At 37.6% G+C, this 25705-nt stretch overlaps 2 protein-coding genes across 2 annotated transcripts; one reads left to right on the top strand and one right to left on the bottom strand.

Annotated features, from left to right (window-relative positions):
• The first annotated feature begins 14553 nt into the window (after positions 1-14553).
• LOC129453644 (uncharacterized) lies at positions 14554-17458 on the top strand. The gene is made up of 3 exons (XM_055217980.2): positions 14554-15150; positions 15923-16797; positions 16927-17458. The coding sequence occupies exons 2-3, from the start codon at positions 15967-15969 to the stop codon at positions 17263-17265; spliced, it is 1170 nt and encodes a 389-aa protein (XP_055073955.2). The 5' UTR covers positions 14554-15150; positions 15923-15966; the 3' UTR covers positions 17266-17458.
• A 152-nt stretch (positions 17459-17610) lies between these two features.
• Positions 17611-21207, bottom strand: LOC129455959 (uncharacterized). Its single transcript, XM_055220747.2, has 3 exons — positions 18281-21207; positions 17926-18121; positions 17611-17842 (listed from the first exon to the last, which is right to left on the bottom strand). The coding sequence occupies exons 1-2, from the start codon at positions 19920-19922 to the stop codon at positions 17928-17930; spliced, it is 1836 nt and encodes a 611-aa protein (XP_055076722.2). The 5' UTR covers positions 19923-21207; the 3' UTR covers positions 17611-17842; positions 17926-17927.
• Positions 21208-25705: the final 4498 nt, after the last annotated feature.

Raw genomic sequence — 25705 nt, 5'->3', positions numbered from 1 at the left:
CGAACAAAGTGCTGAAAAACCTCCTTTACCAAATGTATAATGTTTTAAACAGAAGTAAATGTCAAACAACCATGCATTAGGAAAATTAATAACTGCTTTATTTATAGTATATTTTCTATAGACCTGTAAAACCATATTATAGCGGATTATTTTACTTTCATTGTTTCACGAGTTTGCCTGCCCATTATTAGTCTTAATAATTAACGGTAAACGAACTTAGCTTGCTGTTGTTAAAGGCAGCTCGAACCTTAAGTCGGACTCGAGCCCCAAGTTCAAGACACAGAAGAAAAAAGGAGGAGATGAGGAGGAGAGATGCCAGAAGAATTGCGTCTGTCGCGAAGGCACGGAGACTCTCCCGTTTTGCTTTTAATGATAATTAACACAGCACTAAATGTGGTTCCTTTCAAACGTTAAAAGTGTAGGCTACTCGTTAAAATATTATTACTGCAGTAAAATAGTTTATTTTGATTATGGTGCCACGATCGCTGGATAATTTTAAAGTTTTTTTACAGAAGCCTGCAATTACTTTTCATTTGCGATATCACAGAGTTTAACGTCTTCACGCATTGTTATTATTTGCGAGGTTTATTTGCGGATAATTCATAAAGTCATCCATATGTTTAATCGATTGTGTTTTAGAAGTACACATGCTCAAACTCTTATGACAGCATTGTTTCCCGACGGATATCTCATTTCCAGAATCTCACATTTATATTTCTCTAAGAGAGAGAAAGAGAGATTGGGTATAACAAATAAAAAAGGTATTTAAAAGTTGTATCAATTTACCTTCATTCGTTTTTCTTACCTTTTATTTCCTCAAAATAAAAAATAAACATTGAAGCCTACTGTCAGCAGAGAAAAAAATGACACAGAGAAAGATGAAACATGACATCTGTCATTATTTGCAAAATATTTAAAGGGCTATTACCAGAATTTCGACCGCAATAGGCTACTGTCTTTTATTTAATAAACGCAAATCAAATGTTCAGGCTAAATAAAAGGAAACATGAAAATGTCATCTATTGTGTATAATGTATTTTTCGCGGGGGGGGGGGGGGGGGTTACGTGGGGACCCACCCACTTTTCATTTGCTTCCGACGCCCATGGGTTAGTTAATTTCATTTCAGTCTGAAGAAAGTTCCAATCCGAGGCTGCGGCATGTTTAAACAATGTTTTACCCATCTCTGTTCTGGCATAAGGCACACACAAACTGTAGGTCATTTCAGAACGCAATAAATAGCGACAGTGCAATTTCTGTTTAATAAGATGGCAAAGATAAAAGGGCAAATAACCCAATAAAGCTTTGTAAATTAAAAGATACCAGTGCTTTTTCCTTCTAACATTCAATGATGACCATCCGACCATTCTGTATAACTCACAGTGGTGTGTTGAAAATCTACAGCTAGTTATGAATCTCAAAGCACCGTGATACAAAGCATCTAGAGAGACAAGAAGATGGGAGGGTGCTTGTTGATACACTACATCCCCATAGTCAAGAACTGGCAAGAAAGTAGCAGACACTAGTTTCTTTCTCGCATTAAATGAAAAACAAGATTTGTTTCTAAAATAAAATCCTAATCTTTTCTTAAGTTTCTGCCTCAGACATTTGATATGTGAACCAAAGCCTAATGTATTATCGACAATAACGCCGAGATATTTATTCTCCATTACTGATGTAATCGGACTACCTTGGGAAGTCTGAAGAGAAAATGTGTTTTCAGTTGAGATTTTAGTGTTTGAGAACAGCATGCATTTAGTTTTTTTCTCATTTAAAAGTTTCAAGGCACAAAAATGGTTTTGGATTATATAAAAAGCAGATTGTAAATAAGCCACAGACTGCAGAAGCTGGACAATATATAATAGTGTCATCAGCATAAAAATGAAACTTTGTGTTTTCAATATTAAAATCTAAGCAGTATATATATATATATATATATATATATACTGAACAACAGCGGTCCTAACACAGATCCTTGAGGGACTCCCCCTACAACCTCCAATGCATCAGATTGAGTGCCTTCCACCTGGAGACATTGAGTTCTTCCCTTTAAATAGGAACTGAACCATAAAATAACATTTTCTGATAGACCTACTGATCGAAGCCTTTTTAGTAACATGTTGTGATCCACTGGGTCGAAGGCCTTTGAGAAATCTATAAATGTAATGAACTCTGTCTGTGTACCCTGTCTTGTACTCTTATTTTGAAGTCATGTCTGTGTCATCCATGTCTGTAGTTCTATGTAGTTCTTTTGTTCATTGGTCCGTGTGATGATTGTTCCCCAGGTGTGTCTTGTTTTCCCTGATTACTCTATGTATTTAAGCCTAGTGTTTCCAGTGTCAATAAAAAGACATGCACAGTGTTTCTTATTATCTATTGAATCCGCTATATCATTTAAAACTTTTAAGATTGCTGTAGACGTACTGTATCCTTTTCGGAATCCGGATTGGTTAGTAGACATGATGTTATGAGTATTTAAAAACTGTGTCAATTGCATGCTTACCAATTTTTCCAATACTTTCGAGATAACACAGAGTTTAGATATAGGTCTATAATTGTCCAATGAAGAGTGATCACCCCCTTTGAACAATGGAACAACGAATGCTGACTTCCAGATCTGTGGAATTTTATTTGTTATTAAAGAAAGATTAAACAAATACATAAGTGGAGGAGAGATAATATAAGCTGCTATTTTTAAAAACAACGGAGAAATATAGTCAGGACCTATCAATTTGCTTACGTCCAAGTCTTTTAGAGCAGAACAGACCTCAGAGCAAGTAATTTGTGAGAAAGCAAACTCGCTATGTCATGGATTACGTTCTGCTTCAATAAAATCAAAATTGGGGCGTGAACTATTTATTTGAAACAAAGACCCTGATATTATAAAATGTTTATTAAAACTATTAACTAGGAGTAGTAAATATGAGGGACATACTGTCACATAAAAATGATTGATGGTGCCCTTTGACCTTAGGGGAGGGGCTAACCTTTTGACCTTAGGGGAGGGGCTAACCTTTTGACCTTAGGGGAGGGGCTGACCTTTTGACCTGCGAGGGAGGGGTCACCTTTGACCGGACCACCCACGTCGTGAACCTTTGACCTCCGGGGAGGGGCTAACCTTTGACCGGACCTCCCACGTCGTGAACTTTTGAACCGACAGCCCACGTAGCGTTGAACTTTTGAACCGACCGCCCACACTGCTCTGAACTTTTGAACCGACCGCCCACGTAGCGTTGAACTTTTAACCGGACCGCCAACGTCACGTTGAACTTTTAACCGGAACAGTCACATAGCATTGACATGTTTACGTCCGGGGTTATCTCCGGGGCTTGTTAAATCATGTCCTCCTACGATAAAACAATAAAAACAGTGTTTACACAAGTGGTTTTCAACCACCTTGTCAACAACAAGATCAAGCAAGAGTGTCTGGGGATGTTATCTGAATCGCTGTCTTGAGACATTGCTGGTGGAGGCGGTCCCGTCTACTGCCTTATAACGATCGTGACGAATGGGCGTAGTTAATGGGCGGAGACGGTCCGAGAGAGTATTGGCCACGTGAGCATTTCTCGGGGTGGAACAGCTGTACTTTAACTTTGCAATAGCCATCGTGCATGTCGCACCACTTGAACATTTTGTTTATGGTTGAAAAAATGTTTTCCATGCCATGAACAAAAATTGCATCTCATAGAGACTGTAGTGCTCGTCAGGTAGAACCCCCACCAGCGGCTTGCGAAGCTTCGCGTTGTCTTTGCAGAAGAAAAAGTAGATGCAGTCCCCCGGCCTCTTTTTAGAATGGTCGGCCACCACTCTGTACCGTCCTTTGGGAGTTATGGCATCCCATTCTGCAATGTACAACGGTTCTTCGCGGCAATCTTGCAGATCTTTCCAGACATTGTTGTAAAACAATGTCCAGTCCTTGTCACCGAAAACTATGCGCGAGTCCAGTCCTGGTGTATATTCACCTTTTTTCTCAGCGCTGTAGAGTATTACAGTACGAGTCTCTTTGTTAAACTTGTAACCGACTACTATGCTACTTTCTAGCAAAATTTCATCAGCAACGATGTTCTTATTTTCATGAAGAAACTTTGTCAGGCAGATATGCCTGCGCTGTTTTTTCGGCGCCATAGCGAGATGATTCAAGTCAATTTGCCATTCACTCGCCGGAGTACTGAGTGAGCTGCACGGCGTATCCATGGTATCCATGTTTGTGATTGTCGTAACTGTGATTTTCCCGGCTTTTATTAGACATATCGGGCCCCACCTTATATAAATTATGATGGGAGCATGGAATGTGTTTTAATGAAAACCACTTGTGTAAACACTGTTTTTATTGTTTTATCGTAGGAGGACATGATTTAACAAGCCCCGGAGATAACCCCGGACGTAAACATGTCAATGCTATGTGACTGTTCCGGTTAAAAGTTCAACGTGACGTGGGCGGTCCGGTTAAAAGTTCAACGCTACGTGGGCGGTCGGTTCAAAAGTTCAGAGCAGCGTGGGCGGTCGGTTCAAAAGTTCACGACATGGGAGGTCCGGTCAAAGGTTAGCCCCTCCCCGGAGGTCAAAGGTTCACGACGTGGGTGGTCCGGTCAAAGGTCGCCCCTCCCCTAAGGTCAAAAGGTTAGCCCCTCCCCCAAGGTCAAAGGTTAGCCCCTCCCCTAAGGTCAAAGGGCACCATCAATCATTTTTATGTGACAGTATGTCCCTCATATTTACTACTACTAGGGGTGTGACGAGATCTCGTGCGACGAGATCTCGCGAGATTAAATGTGTTTCGCGAGATTTCTTGTAACGGTGAAATGCTGGCCATTTCTCAAATAAAAGACTTCATCCTTCGGAGGTCGCATTTTTAAACTGCATGTACTTCATAAAGACTGTCTTATTAGAGAATATTAACAATTATAAAGTTTACGCAGTGTTGTTTTTGGCAGCCCTTTTAGTTTTCGTTTTAGTCTTAGTCTTTTGGACGAAAATGCTTTTAGTTTTAGTCACATTTTAGTCACTTGTAAAATTTATAGTTTTAGTCAAGTTTTAGTCGACGAAAACGCAAAAAGGTTTTAGTCAAGTTTTAGTCGACGAAAACGCAAAACGGTTTTAGTCAAGTTTAAGTCAATTTTAGTAAAAAAAGTATTTTTTAACCAATGAATGTAGGTTAAAAAGTGTGGTGTATTTAATACAATTAAAATGTGCATTAAGGTTGTCCCTGAGGGCTTGCCGTTGTTTTAGTCGGTGTGCCTTCTGCGCATGTCATAACAAAAACTTATGAAGAAAAAAGTTTAGCCTAATATTCCCTCGTGTTGAGTTTGTGTGTTACGCTGAGACCTCGCTTATAAAGTTGAGAAACGCGTGCCTTGCCTTATTTAAATACACCATAAAAAGTATTGGAAATGGGCTTAGGTTTGACAAGCAGATACATGTAAAACCTTAAGCTTACCATGAAATGTGTCACAAGCCGATTGTCGAGTAAAATTGAATGTATATGATATGTTAACAGCGTGACTTGTTAGTTACCTTTAAAAAATATTCGCGTGATGAGCCTTCAGGTGTCGCTTGAGATTGGTGGTATTCTTCCCACCTAGTTTGTGGCCACATTTACCATCGTCTCCCAATATGGATTCCGTTTTTCTGTCTGAAGGATTATACTGAAAGTATGTCCATAAATCATCTCGTCGTTTCCGTTTATTGGCGTCACCGCTACGGTCCTGCGAACTCGCCACAGCCGCAGGTGTGTTGTTGTTGTTGTTTGAAAAATCTGGTGCGCGTGCGCGGCATGGCGGCAGCCGGGTGGTGGGCGTGAGCGTGAGTGAGACTGTGTTGACCCAAAACAAGGATAGAAAGCGGCAGCATTTAGCTAAAAACAGACAGATTTCACGCAAAATAGGCAGAAATGACATGCATTATGAACGTGAGACTTATAATAATTTTCGTTCCGTCTCGTTTCGTCAACGAAAACTCGAAAGCGTCTCGTCATGTTTTTGTCACCTTAGAGACATTTTTAGCTAGTCATCGTCGCGTTAGCGTCATAAAAAATATGTGCGTCAACGAAATCATTTCGTTATCGTCATCGTTGACGAAAACAACACTGCGTTTACAAATTATTTAGTTAATCGCAACTTGTAAAATGCTCACGACATGCGAATGTAATGCTCAGATAATTAACTGAAATAACCCTCGATGACGTATGCAGCCTGCACATGCGAACTCCGGAGGATGCAGCTTTCTGTTAGAACCTTACTGTACATGCATTATATTTGTCTTTTACAGCGTTTGCTTTTTTTGTTTGGGTTTCCAATAATGTTCGTTTGTGAACTTGTGTGAAGTCTGAGACGCGTTGTTTTTGTCTGTTGATCAGTGTCAGATGTGAAGTCTCAGCAGATTAAACCCAAACTCAGAGTTTACATGATTTATGGCTGCATGTTCTTGCTCAAAATATGACAGTGTCTGTATCATTTCTAATATAAAGAAATGGACATATATTAAATATTAATATGGATTTAAACATTGTTTGGCTAAAAATAAGCTTCTCTCCGTCTAAAGTGAAAGTGAAAGTCAAAATAGCGTCCGCAAGACGAGTCCACTATCGCCCTCTAAAGGCATTTGTTATAATACATACATAATGCTTTTTTAGGACACAAATGTAGTGTGTTTGTTAATGTAATGTTGTCTAATGTAAATTGGTTTTAATACTTTATTTGAACAATTTATTATTGCATCTTCGTTATTATGTAATTTTAAAGGCTACTGCTCACTTGGGTCTATTTTTAATACCCCAAAATAACAAATCAGTTAGCAAAATAATTGTTAGGGCCAGTCCTTGACATTTAAAAATAATGTGATTTCAGTTTCTTATTCATTTTTTTATCATTGAGAATTTCTTAAAAAGTGTAAAAATATGGTCTCGTTCTCGTGAATCCAATCTGGTGTTTCGTCTCGTCTCGTGGATTAAGTGTCTCGTCACACCCCTACTATTAACCATTTGCTTTTTATCTACAATTTTAACAGAATCTTTAGTTATACTGGAAGGAAATTCAGTAGTTTTGTTGCCAGTTAAAAATTGTATATTTCTCCAAAACTCCCTAAGGTTTGTTGCATGTTTTGTAGTTTTATTGAGGAAAAAATCTGACTTAGCCTTTCTAGTCGCCACTGTGCATTTTTTTTCGAAGCTGTCGAAAGTGCAGCCTATCACAACTTAAATTTGTTTGTCTAGCCTTAGCCCATGCAGCATCCCGTTCTTGAATGAGATCACGTAAGGCAGTGGAAAACCACAGATTATCACGTTTTTTAACTCTAAATTTTTTCATGTGTGCATGCTTATTAATAATTAGCATAAAATTTTCATAAAAATAATCCCATGCGCATTCAACGTCCGATATTAAAACAATTTTTTCACAATCAATTTGAGAAAGATCCTGTAAAAATTATTGTTCATAAAAATATTTCATAAAACGCCTCTTAATAGTTTTAGGCTTTTGCTTAATTAACTTCATATTTCTGACCACTGCCACAACACATCTGACGATGAGAGTATATAAGTATAATCTTCATCATACCTAACATTATTAACATGTTTGGAGGCATAATGGCATAGCATCTTTGGAAATAATGACAGCAGAGAAATATTTTCTACATTATACAATGATAGCAATGATTAATAAATTATTTTTACAATAATATTTTAAGAAACCAGTCATTTTATGACTACAATACTAAATAATCTGTGTCATAGTTACTGCTAACTGTTATGTAATTTAGTGTCCTAGAGTTAAATATTAGTAAACATAATATTAATTTCATACCTGAAAATACAGAACAGTATAACAAATACATCTGTTGATTTGCTCAGCAACAATGCAATTCTATAGACTTGACAAGAGGTTTTTCTGAGATTTTTCCTCTAATGTTTGAGATCTGACTGAGTGAGGATGTAGTTTGTCTTACCTTCCTTAAACTCATCATTTCTCTAAAACATTTCTGATGTCCATCTACAGAAGCCAATAATGATTGAGTCAAAATAAGATTAGCATTATTATTTAGAAACTTACTTTAGTCTTGTCATGTTTTCATAAGCTAACTCAATCGCGTGGCATCACCTTTTGAATGCGGTTGTGTGCAAATTAACGCAAAGACGCGTGCGGACATGGATACGTGCGTGCACGCGTCAATGCGACTGCTTCGTCGATTTTACAAGCGTAAACTACATTTCATTTAGATCCGTTTTTGCCACGATTGTCTTTGTAAAGGATTGCACTAGATAACTGCTAAAATTTAAACTTCAGATTTACACTGGGGCACAAAAGATTTACACTGGGGCACGTGCCCCAGTAAAATGGGTCTAGCGACGCCCCTATAACAATCAGCTATGGTGAGCTGCACGTTCTTAGAAACAAATAAATTTAGAGCTAATAATTCAAACTGCTTGGCTTTTGAAATTGAGAGTAGCACTGTTACCTCAAAGTGCTCTTTGACATAAATTGCTGAGTTACAATCTTCTGAGTTACATGACAATGGTGAATCGCCAGGACTGGACCCACAGTCAGACCTCCAAACTCCTCAGAGTAAAAAAGATGACAATGTCGTACGTGCTGGGGGGGTTACCCCAGCTTTATTTTTTTTTGTGATTTTAATTTGAAAATGACACATTTCTGAGTGTGACTTAACAAAAATCAGCATACTTTATCAAAAATCAATGCTAAAAAAATTTTGTGAAGCATGACACTGAAATAAAAAACAAAAGACATGAAAAAAATTTTATATTTTGCTGATGTTCGCGAAAGCTTCATGCGATAGAGCCATTTTGTCCTCAGCCGGCTGCCAGGTTGACGATGACGGGCCATTGTGTATGGCAGTGAGTGCTCCACCAAAGTGCCCAGAACCATTGCCTGAAAGCAAATTAAAATCATTAAAATGTAACCTTGAAAACTATAGGACTAAAATGATAAAACAACGTGTCTCCATACTGTATGGGTGATATGCAGTGAATATCAAAATACATTTCTGTTCAGTAATTATAATAATAATGCATTTTATATGTAGTGCTCCTTCCATTGAATAAACAATTTCAAAGTGCTTGTGTTCATAATGTAAATTCAACTAAAAATACAATGTAAAGATTTCAAATGACAGATGTTGATGCAAAATGTAGCCCTTTATTATACAGAAAAAAAACTGTGGTGTTTTCCTTTAACATTACTCTCACATCAGTCACATTTACCCACATCACGAATGACTGCCTGCGCAAGCGCGCACCACAGCCATCGTAATGTATAAGTTATTCAGGGTAACGTTAGCTCAGAATTCGAGTAACGTTAGTAGCCGTATATCTCGGAACTCAGGGCAGAGCACCTATGGCGAGTGGATAGTGCCACGGATTACCAACACTGTAAAAAGTAATACCTAGATCTAACTTATAAAAAGTGAGGCAAGTGACTGCATGGGAAGTTTTAGGTTGAGTCAACTTTCAACCTTTTTTAAGTATATTGAACACACTAACATTACTTAATATGAATGCAATAAAATTGAGTTGAGTTAACTAATTGTGCTAGTATTACTCAGTTAGATAAACCTTCTTTTCTTGGTACAGGTAGCGTATTTATGGTTAGTTTTTGTTTTTTATGCCGTCAGATGAGGGCTAGAAACGTTTATTCAAACAACACACCCACTCAGTTTCGTTTTGGGCAGCTGTAAAGCGCGACATACTTCAGTATGCAGTCTATGCACAAGCACCAGTCTTCTGAACAATGGTAAAACTCAAAGAAGAAACAGAAACTCTTCCAAATATCGAAGATAAATGAACATTAAACACTAACAAGTCTTTCTTTTTAGTTAAAAACAAAACAAAAAAAAAGTTTCAATTCAAATTTCACTCTCCAAATGCAGTCCCATGCAAAGCATGCTGGGAACTGCAAGTCCACTGCCTAGTTAGTTGTGTTTACTCAAATAATTCATGTAGTTTTAACACAAAATTAATAAGTTAATTTCTTTCTTACAAATTTAAATCGATTAAAGATAATAAAATTAAGTTGAATTTACTCAATAATGTGCTCATTTAGAATTAATCAATTTATTCCAATTTTTATTTTATTTTAACTCATATTTTGATTAAAAAAACAAGAATTAAATTTTTTTTAATACAGTTTACTCAATTTATTTTTTTAAAATCTACTAAGGCACAGAAACACTTTTAACAGTGTATTTTAACATGCCACAATAAATTACCTATATGGTATTTTGAGCTAAAACTTCACATATGTACTCTGGGGACATCGAACATTTATTTAATATCTTAAAAACGTCTTGTGGAATGTCCCCTTTAAAAATTCAAATCGATGATTTGATTTTCAAAGATTTATTATAAAAACCACAAAATGCAATAAATTCATGACAAGTCAGTGTTTCCGCTATATACATTCAACCGTGGCGGCCCGCCACACCTAAAACATCCCCGCCACGCCTGCGGTTGTGGATAGAAGGGATACAGCAAACGAAATCTCGTTGGATGAGCACTGTTTTATCCTAATCCTTTAACCAAACCCAACTCTAAACACAAAATTTCACACGATTGTAGGATGTATTTGTATCTAATTTAGCCAGAACCGCTAGTTAGTTGTGTTTACTCAAATAATTCATGTCGTTTTAACACAAAATTAATAAGTTAATTTCTTTCTTACAAATTTAAATCGATTAAAGATAATAAAATTAAGTTGAATTTACTCAATAATGTGCTCATTTAGAATTAATCAATTTATTCCAATTTTTATTTTATTTTAACTCATATTTTGATTAAAAAAACAAGAACTAAATTTTTTTTAATACAGTTTACTCAATTTATTTTTTTAAAATCTACTAAGGCACAGAAACACTTTTTACAGTGAAGCAAAGGAGACAGTCGTGTACTTTTACGCGAGATAAGGGCTGTTTCTCAATTCCAAGAACGCAAAGAACGGACTTGCGTCCTCGTGGAGATCGGTCTTGCCAGGCGACCTTGGAAGAACGAACTCGGAAGTTTTGCCGCAATGACTTCTGGGGCGTAAAGCGATTTCAGCAAGTCTGCACTCGATGCATCCTCGATATCAAGAACACATCCGGGTATTTTCATGCGTCCTCTGTCCTTGCGTTCTTGAAAATTGGAATGAACTTCGACCGTTAATGATGACGAAGAGCGAGGACGCAAGAGCGCTAAAGAACGCATATTGAGAAACAGCCAAGGATACGTCGCCGCCACGGACGCGTGACACCAACGTTGTGGATAAGTACGTCGCCGCCGAAGACGCGTGACACCAACGTCGTGGAGAAGCACATCGCCGCCATAGACAAATTACCTCAAAAGTAGTTGCAGATGCTGTCAGACCTTTTTAGAAGTGTGTGTGATCGTACAAACCTCAGCAATTGTATTAGGTCTTAAAAGCTAAACATGTTATATTGCAAAATGCAAATGTACAGACTTAGCTGTATGTTACACAGTCATATTTAATAAAACACTACGGTTAATGTGTTTAATATTCAACACATAAATTAAATAGGTTAATTACATCTAGTTATATGTACACACACACACACACATATTTCTTAAACATGCCATTGTTAACTTTTGGTATTTTTATAGACATTGATGTGAATAATTTGTAGCCTACTTTCCTTGGGAATTTCTGAAATAAAGAAAAATGACGCATATGTTGTACATTTTGGTGCAGTTTCAAGCCTGTATATACAATAATAAATAATAACAACACAACAAACCCCCACCATTACCCACAAAAAACTTCATTCATCAGCTACTACATGGATTGAACTGCTGTAAAGGTATTGTAACTGGCTCGTGAAGTAAATCTGCTCAGCTTCCTGCTTGCACAGCCAGACCATGTATGATAAGCTACCAGGAGAACATAAAAAGTGTATAATTACACCCAGGCTCGGCGCCACGAGGGGGCAAAAGGGGGCATTGCCCCCTCAGATCTGATTTGTGCCCCCTCTGTTTTATTTTTCTATTCATGGTTACAAATAAAATTTTCATCCTTTTGATTTAAATAATAATTTAACCTTATCCCCATATGGGTAGAATGTTCAGTGACGTGACATTACTATCAGATTCAAATGTCTTTCGCGTTGGTTGACGCTGAGCCAGATGGACGAGCTCAGCGCTGTCATATATCAACACTATGCATGTGTTTTCAACCTCATAATGTTTATTTTAGATTTCAGACATTTAAATACACATAAGCACTGGTAAAACAATAGCCTATAGTTTGTAAAATACACCCTGATGTCTGTGGAAGCAGCAATAAAAATCTATTCAAATAAGATAATAATTTGCAAATAATAAATACAAATTATTTTCAAATAATAATAATTTTCCGACGTGTGTTATTCATATCAGACAAACACAGTGGAAGCAACTATAAAGTTTACACTACTGTTATAAAGGTTATAATGATACTTGTTTGAAAGAAGGAGATGCGCATTTGTCAATCATCAGTTTAAGAGACGAACGCGCTCTTAAACAGGAAATAATATATGGAATAATTTGTGCATCTTTGAGATGTTTTATCCACTTTTATTGCTTATTAACTTGCGGTTAACAGCGTGTTTGCGCATTTAGCCTACCTCAGAGTTTATTTCAGTAATATTGCCGTTTTTCCGGTAATAATAATACAATTTACACATCAATCCTGCTTCCTTGTTTGTTTATTCATTTCATTATGCTGTTATGTTAAGTTATAGCCTATGTGGATATTTATTGCCATATGAGACGTCCATTGCCGTATATACATTCTCTCGTTTAATATTTAAATAATTTGCGGAATAATGTGTGCATCTTTGAATAACTGTCAGAATACAGTTCCTTTGAAAATAGTTTTTTTTTTAAAATAAATACATTGAGTTTCACTACTTTATTGTCATATACACTTCAGTCAGTGCACACAGCAGGGTCTGAAACACACAGACAGTTCTCAGATTAATATATGCGCTATTAATCAGAAGCAGAAATACTTTTAAAAATCCCAGGGGAAATTACTTTCATTACAACTTCAGATATACATACAACATATAATATTATAACAACATATTTTCAATGTCCATGCGGACGAACATATACTTTCGTTTTTAAGTTAGGATCACACGTCGATTAACAGTGGTAAAATATTCTCACAGTAACATACCTTGTATATTTTATATAGCTCTTTTTTTACTTAATAGTACTTAATAGATATTACTATCTTTTTTAAAACTTATAAATAATTCATTAATTGAACAAAAATAATAATGGGTTTAGTTCTGATATTGTATAAAGAAATACATGGTGTATAATTACATTTTTAGAATATATTAGGCTTTATATAAGGTTTGTACTCTAAAAATACTTTATTTGTTACAAACAAGAGATAAAGAATTTACAAACGTTCTCATCTCACCATATCCACAGGTACAGAGTCATTATATACAATAAATTCGTGGGGTTGCATTTAAAAAAAACATTTAAAAATAGATGCATTTGTTTAAAGCAAATTTTTAATCCTTTAATTTTTCATATTAAAACGCGTTTTTGTGCTGCTTCGCATCCATGTATGCAAACCCGCGTTGTCATCCCGTTAATACTGCGCATATTATCAACGCGCTTTTTACTCTAGCAAAAGACACTCGCGTCGCGCATTGCCCCGGTTGTATAATAAAGTCCAAAGTCTCTCATGAGCTAGGGGACGAATGCCCAGGGAGTTCAGAATTTCTGTGTGGGCATGCATCAGCCAAAGGTGTGTGAGTCTTTTCTGGGTCATGGTGCTGCGTACCCATGTCTTCAAAAGACGCAAGGCGGAGAAAGTGCGCTCGGATGAGGCCACGGAGATGGGTAGGCACAGACATTAATGAAATTAAAATCCAAAATACACTTAATAACCTACGTGTGTAAAAAATAATTTCCTAAAATATTCATAAGTAATATATAAATTGTGCAAAATATTTTTACTTAAAAAAAATCTTCCTCTCTCGCCAACAGGGGGTGCTGCGAGTGCTGCAGCACCCCCTGTTGGCGAGAGGGAGATTTTTCCCGCGGCCATGTGGTTACCTGTGCTGTGCAGTTGCATATGGAGTGTTTTATGGACCGCTGCATTTAAAAATGTCTTTTCAAAGCGAGATCTCAGTGTATCATTGATGGTATAAAGTTAAGCCCCCTCAACAATTTCACATGCCCCCTCAGTCATTTCATCCTGCAGCCGGGCCTGATTACACCATTATATTAATACAGAAGAGTAAGCTATTATACACAGGCAACACTTATTATACACTGCACTAGTAGGCAATGCTCTTTTTAGCCATATGCTTTACAAATGTTTTCCAAAATGTGGGTTGCAGCAGTACTGCAGGCAGCCGTAGCTTAAACTACATGAGATTGTCAAAACCTTAATGAAATCAACTGCACAAAATACAACTAATTTTGTAGCTCATGTTACAATGATAAGTTATAAACAGTATTCAGTTTTGTGGATTACAATACCATAAATATCAGAGTTGGGCAAAGATACATCAAAATGTATTTTAAAATAGAATACCAAATACCTTAGATTCATACGGAGCCCTTCTGGTCACCCCCTGGAAAAAAGAAAACAATCCGTGATCACGGTTTTGTAATTCGTCCCCTCAGTTTATAAACTGTACTCACGGATTATTAAACTGTTCCCTCAGCTTTACAAACCGTGCGCTCGGATTAATAAACCGTACGCACGAGTTAACAATCCGTGCTCTCAGATTTGTAAACCGTACCCTCAGTTTTTGCAATCCGTACCCACGAATTCATAAACCATGCGCACGCTTTCGCAATCCGTACCCACGGTTTTGCAAACTGTGCTCACAGATTTGTAGCCCCTCCCTCATTTTAGAAATCTGTAGTCCACAAGCACGACAACTGAACAAGATTCCGGGTACGTAATATTATCTGGTTATTGTATACTAATCAATGTATAATCAATACATTCAACTGTTTTAACTGCATGCTTAAATTCGCCATCGAAACGGATAGAATAATGAATTCTTTTTTTTAATGAATGTTTATTTAAATAGGCTATTGTACAGAATACTGCCCAACTGTGTTAAGACAAAGAAACAGTCCTCCTGCATATCTGACCACCTAGGAGAAACACAAAAGACAGATATATACATATTAGGTAAGTATAATTAATAAATATAACAGACCAATTCACTTACTCTCTCTCTCTCTCTCTCTCTCTCTCTCTCTCTCTCTCTCTCTCTCTCTCTCTCTCTCTCTCTCTCTCTCTCTCTCTCTCTCTCTCTCTCTCTCTCTCTCTCTCTCTCTCTCTCTCTCTCTCTCTCTCTCTCTCTCTCTCTCTCTCTCTCTCGTTTTTTTGGGTACCGGTCTCTCTCTCTCTCTCTCTCTCTCTCGTTTTTTTGGGTACCGGGTTGTCAAAATCAAAAGATAAAATAGAAGCCAATACATGTAATTGATTTAAAAGGGATAGTTGTTTACCCAAAAATGATAACATTGTCATAATTTACCCACTCTCATGTTGTTTCAAACCTGTATACATGTCTTGTTCTTATGAACACAAAGGAAGATATTTAAAGGAATGTTTGTAATCAAACCGATCATAAACCCCATTTACTTCCATGGTAGGTAAAAAAGAGTACAACAGAGGTAAATGGGGCTCACAATCAGTTTTATTATAAACATTCATCAAAATATCTTCCTTTGTGTTTATCAGGAAAAAAAGACATTTATACAGGTTTGTCACAACTATTTCTTTAAGTACTATAATGCAATGAGTAATGTTGAAACATGTATAGAATTAGTGTTATAGTAGCTGTTGTGGTGGTGAGGGGGGGTTGTGTTTTGATATTTTGTGGTGTTAACTCTTTAATGGAATGAAAAAGTGATGCAAGAATGTTACTTTCTCTCTCTCTCTCTGTGTTTACCATTAGGTGTTTAAAGCTGGCCTCCATCAACCTTGACATCACTGGATAGGATGGACAGATTTAGTCTAATTCAGTATTACTTTGACCTGGGTTTACACTATAAAGAAATCCTTAATGTTTTAAGTGTTAAACACGGAATTACTATCAGCATGAAGACACTTAAAAAAATCCTGAATAAGAATGGACTATTTAGACGAAAACATTTTGACAACTTATTTAATGTTATTCAGTTTGTAAGGGAGGAGCTCCAAGGCTCAGGACAATTGCATGGATATAGATGGATGTATAGTAAATGTAAGGAAAGAGGATTTCATGTGCGCAAAGAAGACATCCGCCTCATTCTGTCAACTCTTGATCCATTGGGCACAGAAATGCGAAGAAAAAGAAGACTGCACAGGAGAGCGTACTTTTCAAAAGGCCCCAATTTTGTGTGGCATGTGGACTCTTACGACAAATTGAAGCCGTTTGGCATATGTATCAATGGGGCTATTGATGGATTCTCAAGAAGAATACTATGGCTAAATGCATACTGCACAAGCAGTGACCCTAAAGTCATAGGAGGTTACTTCCTTGAAACAGTAAGAACTTTTGGTGGCTCTCCTCGAATGCTGAGAGCAGACATGGGAACCGAAAATAGTGTTATTAGGGATGTCCAAAGGTACTTGCGACGTGGTGATGCTGATCCACTTGCTGGAGAAAGAAGCTTTATCTATGGCAAAAGTACAGCCAACCAAAGAATTGAGAGCTGGTGGGGAATTCTTAGAAAAGAATGTGTGGATTTATGGCTTAAATATTTCCACCAAATTAAAGATGAAGGCTATTTTGATGGCAGCTTTCTGGACAAGAACCTTGTGTTATTCTGTTTCCTGGGTTTGATCCAGGTAAATATTGAACACACACACACAGTGCATTTTTTACCTTTTTAATTACACATCATTTTGTATTTGATAGGGTTTACAAGGCCCACACCATAAGAGAGAGAGATAATAAACAATACTCTTTTTTTACAGGAAGAGCTGGATTCGACCAAAGACACATGGAACAGCCACCTGATTCGTCCATTAAGAAATAGCCTTGTACCCCATGGTCGGCCGGATGTCATGTACACCCTTCCTGAATTATATGAGACAGAAGACTACATAAGCCAAGTGCCAGTGGAAGACTGTGACACCTGTGAAGATCAATGTATCCATCGCTCTGACATCCCCTGTGATGAGGACATTTTCACCCTGTGTTCACACATCATGGCACAACATCAGCTTCGTATTCCCAATGATATGTTTACATCACTTAATCTGTATCTTGCAATAAGACAAGAGCTTACTACAATGTTAAATATTGTGAGATAAAGAGATGTTAAAAAGCCATTAGCACTAAAAAGTTGTAATGGACAGTTTAACTGACAGTTCTCTCATTAGATTATTATTATTATAGTTCCATTCATTTCACAGATGTAGTAGATATGTCATTAATGTTATTGCTGAAGTCTTGAATAGGCCTACTTCATATGCATATTTTAATAAAGGAGACAGCTTTCTTTTTTCTTTTTCTTTATTTTTGAAAACTGTATTCAGTTTCTAATTAATGAACTTCTAATGAATAAAATTTCAACATTTCAAACATGAAACTTTTTTTACAATGTACTGTATTGCAGAATTCTATTAAGACAGTATACATTTTGAAAACCTGAGTAGGCCTACATTAAAACTAAATGTGAATCTGTATGTGCTTTGTAGTTTGTAACACATATGCCACATTGTAACACTGCTGTAAGAACATCTGAGCTTTTATGAAACATTATCTTGATGTGCAGGATAACAAAAATAACAACAAAAATAAGTTTATGTCAGGAAACTGAGTGTGAGATGGAGACTGTGAATGAGACAAAGAAACAGTCGTATCCTGCTGCACATACTGTCTGACCACCTAGGATAAACACAGATATAGATAAATGTAAGTCTATCGAGAAATATAACATTCTTATTCTTTCTTATTATTGGCAGCCTTACCTTTACACAATATCCATCACCCATATGTTTGCATCAAGGATATTTATGAACTCCTCTGCAAGCTCAGGGTATGAAGTATAATTGTTTGGAACTTCTAACACACATCCACAGGTGTGGGACTGGGGAGATCTTGTGAAGGAACTTTGTGGCTGCACAAATCGGACATGAATAAACCTTGCAACAAGGAGGTCAGCTCCTACCAAGAAAAATTGTGTTAACAATTTCAAATGTATACATACAATTTATCAATGCACGACAGCTAAAAAGCATAACAGTTTATTAAAGTATATGATTTTACATTACTATTTAATATAAAACTACATATTTAATAAATATAATGAAAGAAAATAAACACCTGTGCAGAAACGCAGAAATTTCCTGAGCCGAACATCACTACAGTGCTTGATGAACCTCTTTAGATAATCCATAATCTGGCATTCTCTGTTATTGAGTGTTTCATGTTGTAATATGCCTATAACTTTTCTTGCTGTTGGAGTGAGGCTCATCATCAATTCATTTAGTCCCCCTGGAGGTAGCTTTAGTTTTTTTAACACCGGACTCCAACATTCTGCTATGTAAGCTGGATCTTGCACAATTTCTTTGTGTGCGACATCAAGTAAGATCTGCTTGACATTATTCTCAGTGATAAAAAGTTTCACATCATGAGCTTCCAAGAATTCAACCCATTCTTCTCGTTCAGAGACAGATGTAAAGTCTCTCATTGCTTCTTCAACAAGCTGCTTTTCCTCTGGAGAAACTATCTCCAGAAAGGCTGTAAAGAGCTCATCCTCCTCAATGTTAAGTCCAAGACAATAACACAGAAAAGGCTTGGCCAGCACAATGGGAAAGTATTGGACAGTGTTATAACCAAGAACCATCACTTTAGCTACATTTTCCCATTCATCTTTCATATCATGCCTTGTCATGGGTACTTTTAGTGTGTTTCCTGATGTACATTTCATGATGAATGTACCCCAATACTCACTCAATGCATCTCTAAAAATTCCACCATTGTCTTCTCCTTTCTCTGTGCTACCATTAGGTAGGACCATCTCAATTTCTACAAGACAATCATTGACAGATACTAAGCCATCCTTAAAAGCTGCATTAAGATCTTGGAAAATGTTTCCCCTGCGAAGTCTTAACTTTGTGGTTTGTAACTTGTCTTGCACTATTTCAGTGGGGTCCATTGGTAGAGTGTCATCAAGCATACCGTCTTCTAAAACTGCATATCCAAACTGAATTTCTTCATCAACTAAAATTGAGCTTTGTATTACATTCATAGTCCCTGGTTCAATCAACATTACACTGTTGTCCGACAACAAAGGTGAATCAGTTATGGAACTGTTGTTCTCAGTTATGACAACAAGTTCTTCCTCACATTCACATGCCTCAGCAGATGTAGAAGGACCTTGTTCAGCTGCAAATTCATCTACTGTGTTTTTGCTTGTACTTGGAGTTGTGTCTATCCTCTTGCAAGATAGATACAGTCTCAGCATCTTTACCTTCCTCAGTTCATATTGTTCACCTAATGTTGTCTGCGGGTGTAGTTCTTCTTCTGTGAAGTCTCTCAATTTCAACTCAAATTCAGTTATATCTCCTAGTTTATTTTTCCCATTTGGAAAGAACAGCTCCTTGCCACTCTCTAACAGTTCTGCCATGGTAGCACTCTTTAAAGCTTTTAAATGCCTGGTTCCACCACCACGCTTTTCTTTGATCTGGATAAAGGAGCCACGGATCTCTTCAAACAGTCCCATTTGGTAACTTCGCTCTGTTTTTTGGGCATTTGAGTTTCCACTGAGTTTTTCTGAACGATTATCACCATGCTTTCTCTTGAAGGCCCGCTTTTCTTGCAATTTTGACATGAGGTTTTCTGTGGCTTTAGACAATGTAGTGCTGTTTCCTTCTAATGCAGCTACTTCTCTTTTGCAGTACTGTCTTATTGCTATCCGGTCTCCAAATCTGGGGACAATTCTCAAAAGCTGTTCATCTGACATACTATTGACTGCATTGCAGTCAATCTAAAAGAGGAAAAAAAAACTTGTGTTAATGTTGCAAGATAATCAGCCAGCAAAAGTTTAATATATGTTTTAAAGGGTTAATGACGCTTGCGTTGTTTTTAAAAACATGTAGCCTAATTGACTTTCTTCTGTGGTACACAAAAGAAGATATTTTAAGAAATGGTTTAGTGTTCACAGCAAAATCCCCAGTGTTAAATCAACACTGCTGGTGTGTATATATATATTATATAGGTATCACCAGGTCTGTTGTTACTCATATAAACACCAGCAGTGTTGATTTAACTGCTGATTTTGCTGTGTTCATAATTTCAATGAAACCAGGCACCAATGTTGTTTGGGTTACTAATATTTATTATATCATCTTTTGTGTTCTGCAGAAGCAATTTGGAGGTTAGGTTTGGAATGGTAATTACAATTTTACATTTCTAGATAACTTGTTTATTTTAATATGTATTTTGATGATATGCCCAAAAGATGGCGCAGTTTCGCTTTGTCGCTTTTAATCGTGCTTTCCATGCTTCCCATTCCTGTTGGATATTTTCAGGAATTACTGAAGTTTTTACTCTGTTTACACTTTCCCAACCTGAATGTGCTTTACGTTGTACGTAATATTAAAGTAATATTTTAATCAGATTTTACTTTCATTCGTACATTTAAAAGTAGCATGCAATTTTTAATAGTTATGCAATTTCATTAAAATTATTCAAAGACTTATTTGGTTAATATGTTATTATTAAATAACTATAATTCTTAATTCCATTCAGCCAAAGACTAAATAAAAGAATATGAGCATAATTCGTATTGTATTTGTTTTTACCTTCTCCTCTTGAAAAGTTGACACAGTATGGTCATCCAACTCTCTATCATATTTTAGAAAATTAAGGAAATTCTCCATTTTAAATCAATCAAGTTTGTGTGCGGAGAGCTGTTTTCGTGCTTGTGGACTACAGATTTCTAAAATGAGGGAGGGGCTACAAATCTGTGAGCACAGTTTGCAAAACCGTGGGTACGGATTGCGAAAGCGTGCGCATGGTTTATGAATTCGTGGGTACGGATTGCAAAAACTGAGGGTACGGTTTACAAATCTGAGAGCACGGATTGTTAACTCGTGCGTACGGTTTATTAATCCGAGCGCACGGTTTGTAAAGCTGAGGGAACAGTTTAATAATCCGTGAGTACAGTTTATAAACTGAGGGGACGAATTACAAAACCGTGATCACGGATTGTTTTCTTTTTTCCAGGGGGTGACCAGAAGGGCTCCGTAGATTCAAGTGTATCAAAATAAACCACAAAATACAGCAGCCAGAACTTCAAGTGTATCAAAATAAACTACCGCATTTTTGTATTTTGAAAATACTAAAAATACTTTTACATGAGAGCATGACATTTCTTCGTAAACCTTCCATGAGTTGGGCTATTTAATATTTTGCTTCACCATAACATTTACTCTGAGTCATGAAAAATCTGACATATGCAACTCGGTACGAACTGAAGGACGTACATTGCATTAGCAACACTGACAAACAAGTCATTCATAAGACAACTGATGGCACCTGTATTCATAGCAGCTAGTTTCTAACTATTTAAATGAATCATTTGCTAGCAGCAGCCTGCATGTTTCTACATTGACCACCACCTTTCATATGGATACATTTTCCGGTCTAGGGCTAGGCAAACTTCTCACTAGGCACCAATCAGAGGCCGCATTTGTATTATATCATCATTTAAACTTTTTACAAAGTATTTTACAGTATTTTAAAAATACAAAACACTAAAGTATTTTGATACAAAATACGAATGCATTTCATCAACCCTATCAAATACAAAGTACAAAATATTATTTTACTATTTTATTCAGTAAGATGTGTAGCTGTGTACATTTTCAACTTTTAAATAAAAAAGCTTAATGACCTCTTAAAAATGTAAATAATGAAGACAGGACATATACTGCTGCCCAATATGTTTCAAACATGACAAAAAGTTCACTTACAACAGTGAATCATTAGGACACACATACTGTAGCCAATGTATGCATCCACACACACACACATGCCTGATAAACAGTATCATAATATATAATATTATTACTGTTAATTAATTGTTATGTTGCTGTTATACTGTCTGAATATAGCCTACTTGAATAACTTAGTATCATCTTAATAAATAGCGTTATTGACATGATTTCAACTTCATCTGACCTTTGAATATTCAAACCTCTGATTGTTAAGATTTTCCCCTATTTTCTCAATTGTTTGGGCTATATGATGTTCTAAATATAGGTTCTGGAGGAGCCTAATCATTCAGGCCTGTCAATCATAATTAAGAACATATATGAGCACCAGTCTCTGCGCCTCCAAGCTCCTTCCCATTTCCTTCACTGTTTGCTTTCTTCCTCTCTGCAGTTCCATTACAGGGGGGGTCGAAGTTTGGGCTCAAGCCCCGGCCCCAGGTTCACTCTCTTTGAAGGTTCACATCTCCCTTCAAGAACAGAAAGTCAAGTTAATTTACCAATAATTATTAAGACTAAATGACCTGTGGCCGGTTGCATAAACATAGCCGTGACGTTAAGACTGCGTCTTAAGAATGATTCTGACTAACTAGCAATTAGTTGTGGCTAATCAGTCTTAATATTTGGATTTAAATTAGACCAATCTACCTTTCTATGTAACATACTTAAAACAGTTATGATCACTCTTGAAGAAAAAAATTCATGACTAACTTTTAAGACTAGTCTTTTAAGTTTTATGCAACCGGCCACAGGTGAACTAGTAAACCCTCTTTCACATCCATCCACTAGCTTCACTGAATTAATAAACAGAAAGCAATCACTGTTAAGAGAAATATTTAAAACACATGAAAGGGGTACACCAGTCATGAAAAAACTTTTTAACACTTTCTTGTGATGGTAAACTGGGCCAAAGATGAAGCCTGTATAGTACATATACAACACATTGAATGATTACAGACTAATAAATCTACCACATAACTGCACCAGTTAAATTACTTTGATCAGGCTATATAAATAAAAACACTATATATATATATATATATATATATATATATATATATATATAAACTTATTAACTTTAAAATTAAAGACAGCAGATCTGTTAAACTTAATAGAATAAATGATTAACGCAGTTGTGGTTGCATTACAGTTTCAAAGATAGATTAACAGTTGGTAATATAAAAAGCTACAGTATCAGAGGCTGATATAGTGGCTTTAACTATGCAAATCTGTCAACTTTAACTTATACCCGTTCTGATGCCTTAGGCTGCACAGAAAAGTTAAAGTAATGAAAGTTAAATTCACATTCAGTACTCACTCTCTTATTGTTGTCCACCTTGTATTGGTGTCCTTTGTTGCTGGAAATGAAGTTCAATCAGTTTGGCCTATAACAGTAAAACTCGTTTTGTAGGACTGCAGCATCAGAACCACATAAAACCAGACGTAGTTATTTGGCGACATATCAGACGTGCTTAGAGACGACGTGGGCATCAGACGTGCTTAGAGACGACGTGGTTATCAGACGTGCTTAGTGGCGACGTATGTATCAGGCATGTTGTAAGGCGACGTACATAGTTCAGACGTACTTAGTACACATACATTTTATATAAATTTCGAACATGCACCGTCGTCGCGTCGCCGCCGGTATACGATTCTTCCATGCACTCGCCGTGACATCACAGCCGGTCTTACGTCTGCAGTCCCTATCAAATCCATTCAAAACTTCACACGGATTGACGGCTACGGAAGGGTAGGCTGCTCCTTATCCTTCTCCAGGTTAGGCTTTGAATTGGCAGCATCCACTCGCCATAGAGCACCCGGGTAACGATAAGCCTAGCTAACGTTACTAATGTTACGGTTAGAACCTCCGCTCGTCATGCCGTTAGGGGCTGGACACACCAAAACGTTTAAACGCGGCTGAAAACGCCTTGAGGACGCCGAATGCCAGCTGTTTTTCAGCTGAGTGCCAGCTTTCTTCAGCTAAGCGCTTTGGTAGCTCTGATACGTCATCTGTGAGACGGTTGGTTGCTGTGATACTTGTCCCGCCCCTCCTCCACTGTGATTGGACGGCCGCGTGAGAACTGACATTGATGAGCGGAGCTTTTTACCCAAAGTTGAATGGTTTTCAACTCTCGGCGATGAGCGGAAAAACCGCCGGGCGCCGGTTTTCAGCGTGGAAGAAAACCGCTAGCTGTTTTTCAAATAAGCCAGCAGCTAGCGGGTTTTTTCCGCGCTGAAAACCGGCGCTCGGCGGTTTTCCGCGCTCGGCGCTGAGCGTCGAGAGTTGAAAGAGATTCAACTTTGGGAGAAAAGCTCCGCTCGTCAATGTCAGTTTTCACACGGCCGCCCAATCACAGTGGAGGAGGGGTGGGACATTACCACAGCAACCAACTGGCTCGCAGCTGAAGTATCACAGCTACCAAAGCGCTCAGCTGAAGAAAGCTGGCACTCAGCTGAAAAACAGCTGGCATTCGGCGTCCTCAAGGCGTTTTCAGCCGCGTTTAAAAGTTTTGGTGTGTCCAGCCCCTTAGTCATTGCTCAAAGCATAGACAAACTTTATGCAAGGTCTACGTTTGTGCATTACTCGGCGTTGACTCGTTCCTAAAAATACAATATAAGCGGTAGCTAACGCTAATTAAATCAACCAAACAAATAGTTGTTGTTTTTGCTGCAAAAAAGTTGACTTACCTCGAATAAGATGGTTAATTCACGTTAAAAGTGTCCATCAGGCTCGCGCGGTAGCCAGGTTTCCCATCCAAAGGACCGCGCTGTCTTCAAGATTCTGAAGGAAGTGCTAAGATTCCGATTGGCCCAGAGAAAAGCAAGTGCTAAGATTCCAATTGGCCCAGAGAAATGTCAATTATAAAAATTATCCAATAATGTTTGGCAATTCTAGCCCGCATGGCATGGAGACAAAGGGCAGGATTCCGACCCCCCTTCTCACCTCCAAAAAAAACCTCTCCGGTTCTACGCGATTCACGTGAATGACCCAATAGACCAAGAAAACGACGATTGTCGCAGAAAAGCGACAAGTTTGCAGGTCTGCACAGTTACTATTACCCTGAAATAGTGTCCAAAAGAGGGAACTCAGAAAGGGCATACATCCAGCAGTTAAACGCCACATTTTAGCGAGTAGTTCAAAACCACAGGGACCGAAAGAGATCATATAACAACTCAAAACATACCAAAACTCCTTTGAACTTGACTGACAGAGAGTTGTGAGAACGAGCTGCCAGCTCTCAGGGCTCAAAGAGTGCCACAAGTGTTCAGATAAGTGCTGCACTCTGAGCTGTTGGACAAACAGTCACACACTGCGGAAATTTTCCCACGCTGTCTGCCCCCTGGAAAAGGTTTGCAGCTCCTTTGTGCGTGGCAAAGATCCCCGTTCGAAAGTTGCGAGATCGAGCAGTCAATTCTCAGGGCTCAGACTATTTCGAAGTATCACAAGTGTGCAGGCAAATTGGACAAATAGTCGCAAACTCCGGAGATTTTTCCCACGCTGCCCTGCTGAAAAAAAACAGCATCAAACCAGCATGGACCAGCATGGGAATTATGCTGGTCTATGCTGGTTTAGCTGGTGGTCACCAGCATACCAGCACCAAAACACAACATATGCTGGTATGACCAGCATGGGATGCTGGTGCTAATGCTGGTTTAGCTGGTGCTAATGCTGGTTTGATGCTGGTTTAGCTGGTGCTAATGCTGGTGCTGATGCTGGTTTAGCTGGTGTTCACTAGCAAACGAGCACCAA

This window comes from Misgurnus anguillicaudatus, unplaced genomic scaffold, assembly GCF_027580225.2.
Source record: "Misgurnus anguillicaudatus unplaced genomic scaffold, ASM2758022v2 HiC_scaffold_33, whole genome shotgun sequence".
In the NCBI taxonomy this organism is placed as follows: domain Eukaryota; kingdom Metazoa; phylum Chordata; class Actinopteri; order Cypriniformes; family Cobitidae; genus Misgurnus; species Misgurnus anguillicaudatus.
Note: the sequence above shows the minus strand (reverse complement) of the source record. Positions and strands in the feature narration are given on the sequence as shown.

Coding starts and splice junctions, on each gene's coding strand:
- LOC129453644 (XM_055217980.2), top strand. CDS start 15,967: ATGGACAGATTTAGTCTAATTCAGTATTACTTTGACCTGGGTTTACAC. Junction 16,798..16,926: donor GTTTCCTGGGTTTGATCCAG/GTAAATATTGAA, acceptor CTTTTTTTACAG/GAAGAGCTGGATTCGACCAA.
- LOC129455959 (XM_055220747.2), bottom strand. CDS start 19,922: ATGTCAGATGAACAGCTTTTGAGAATTGTCCCCAGATTTGGAGACCGG. Junction 18,122..18,280: donor ATTTCTGCGTTTCTGCACAG/GTGTTTATTTTC, acceptor TTTTCTTGGTAG/GAGCTGACCTCCTTGTTGCA.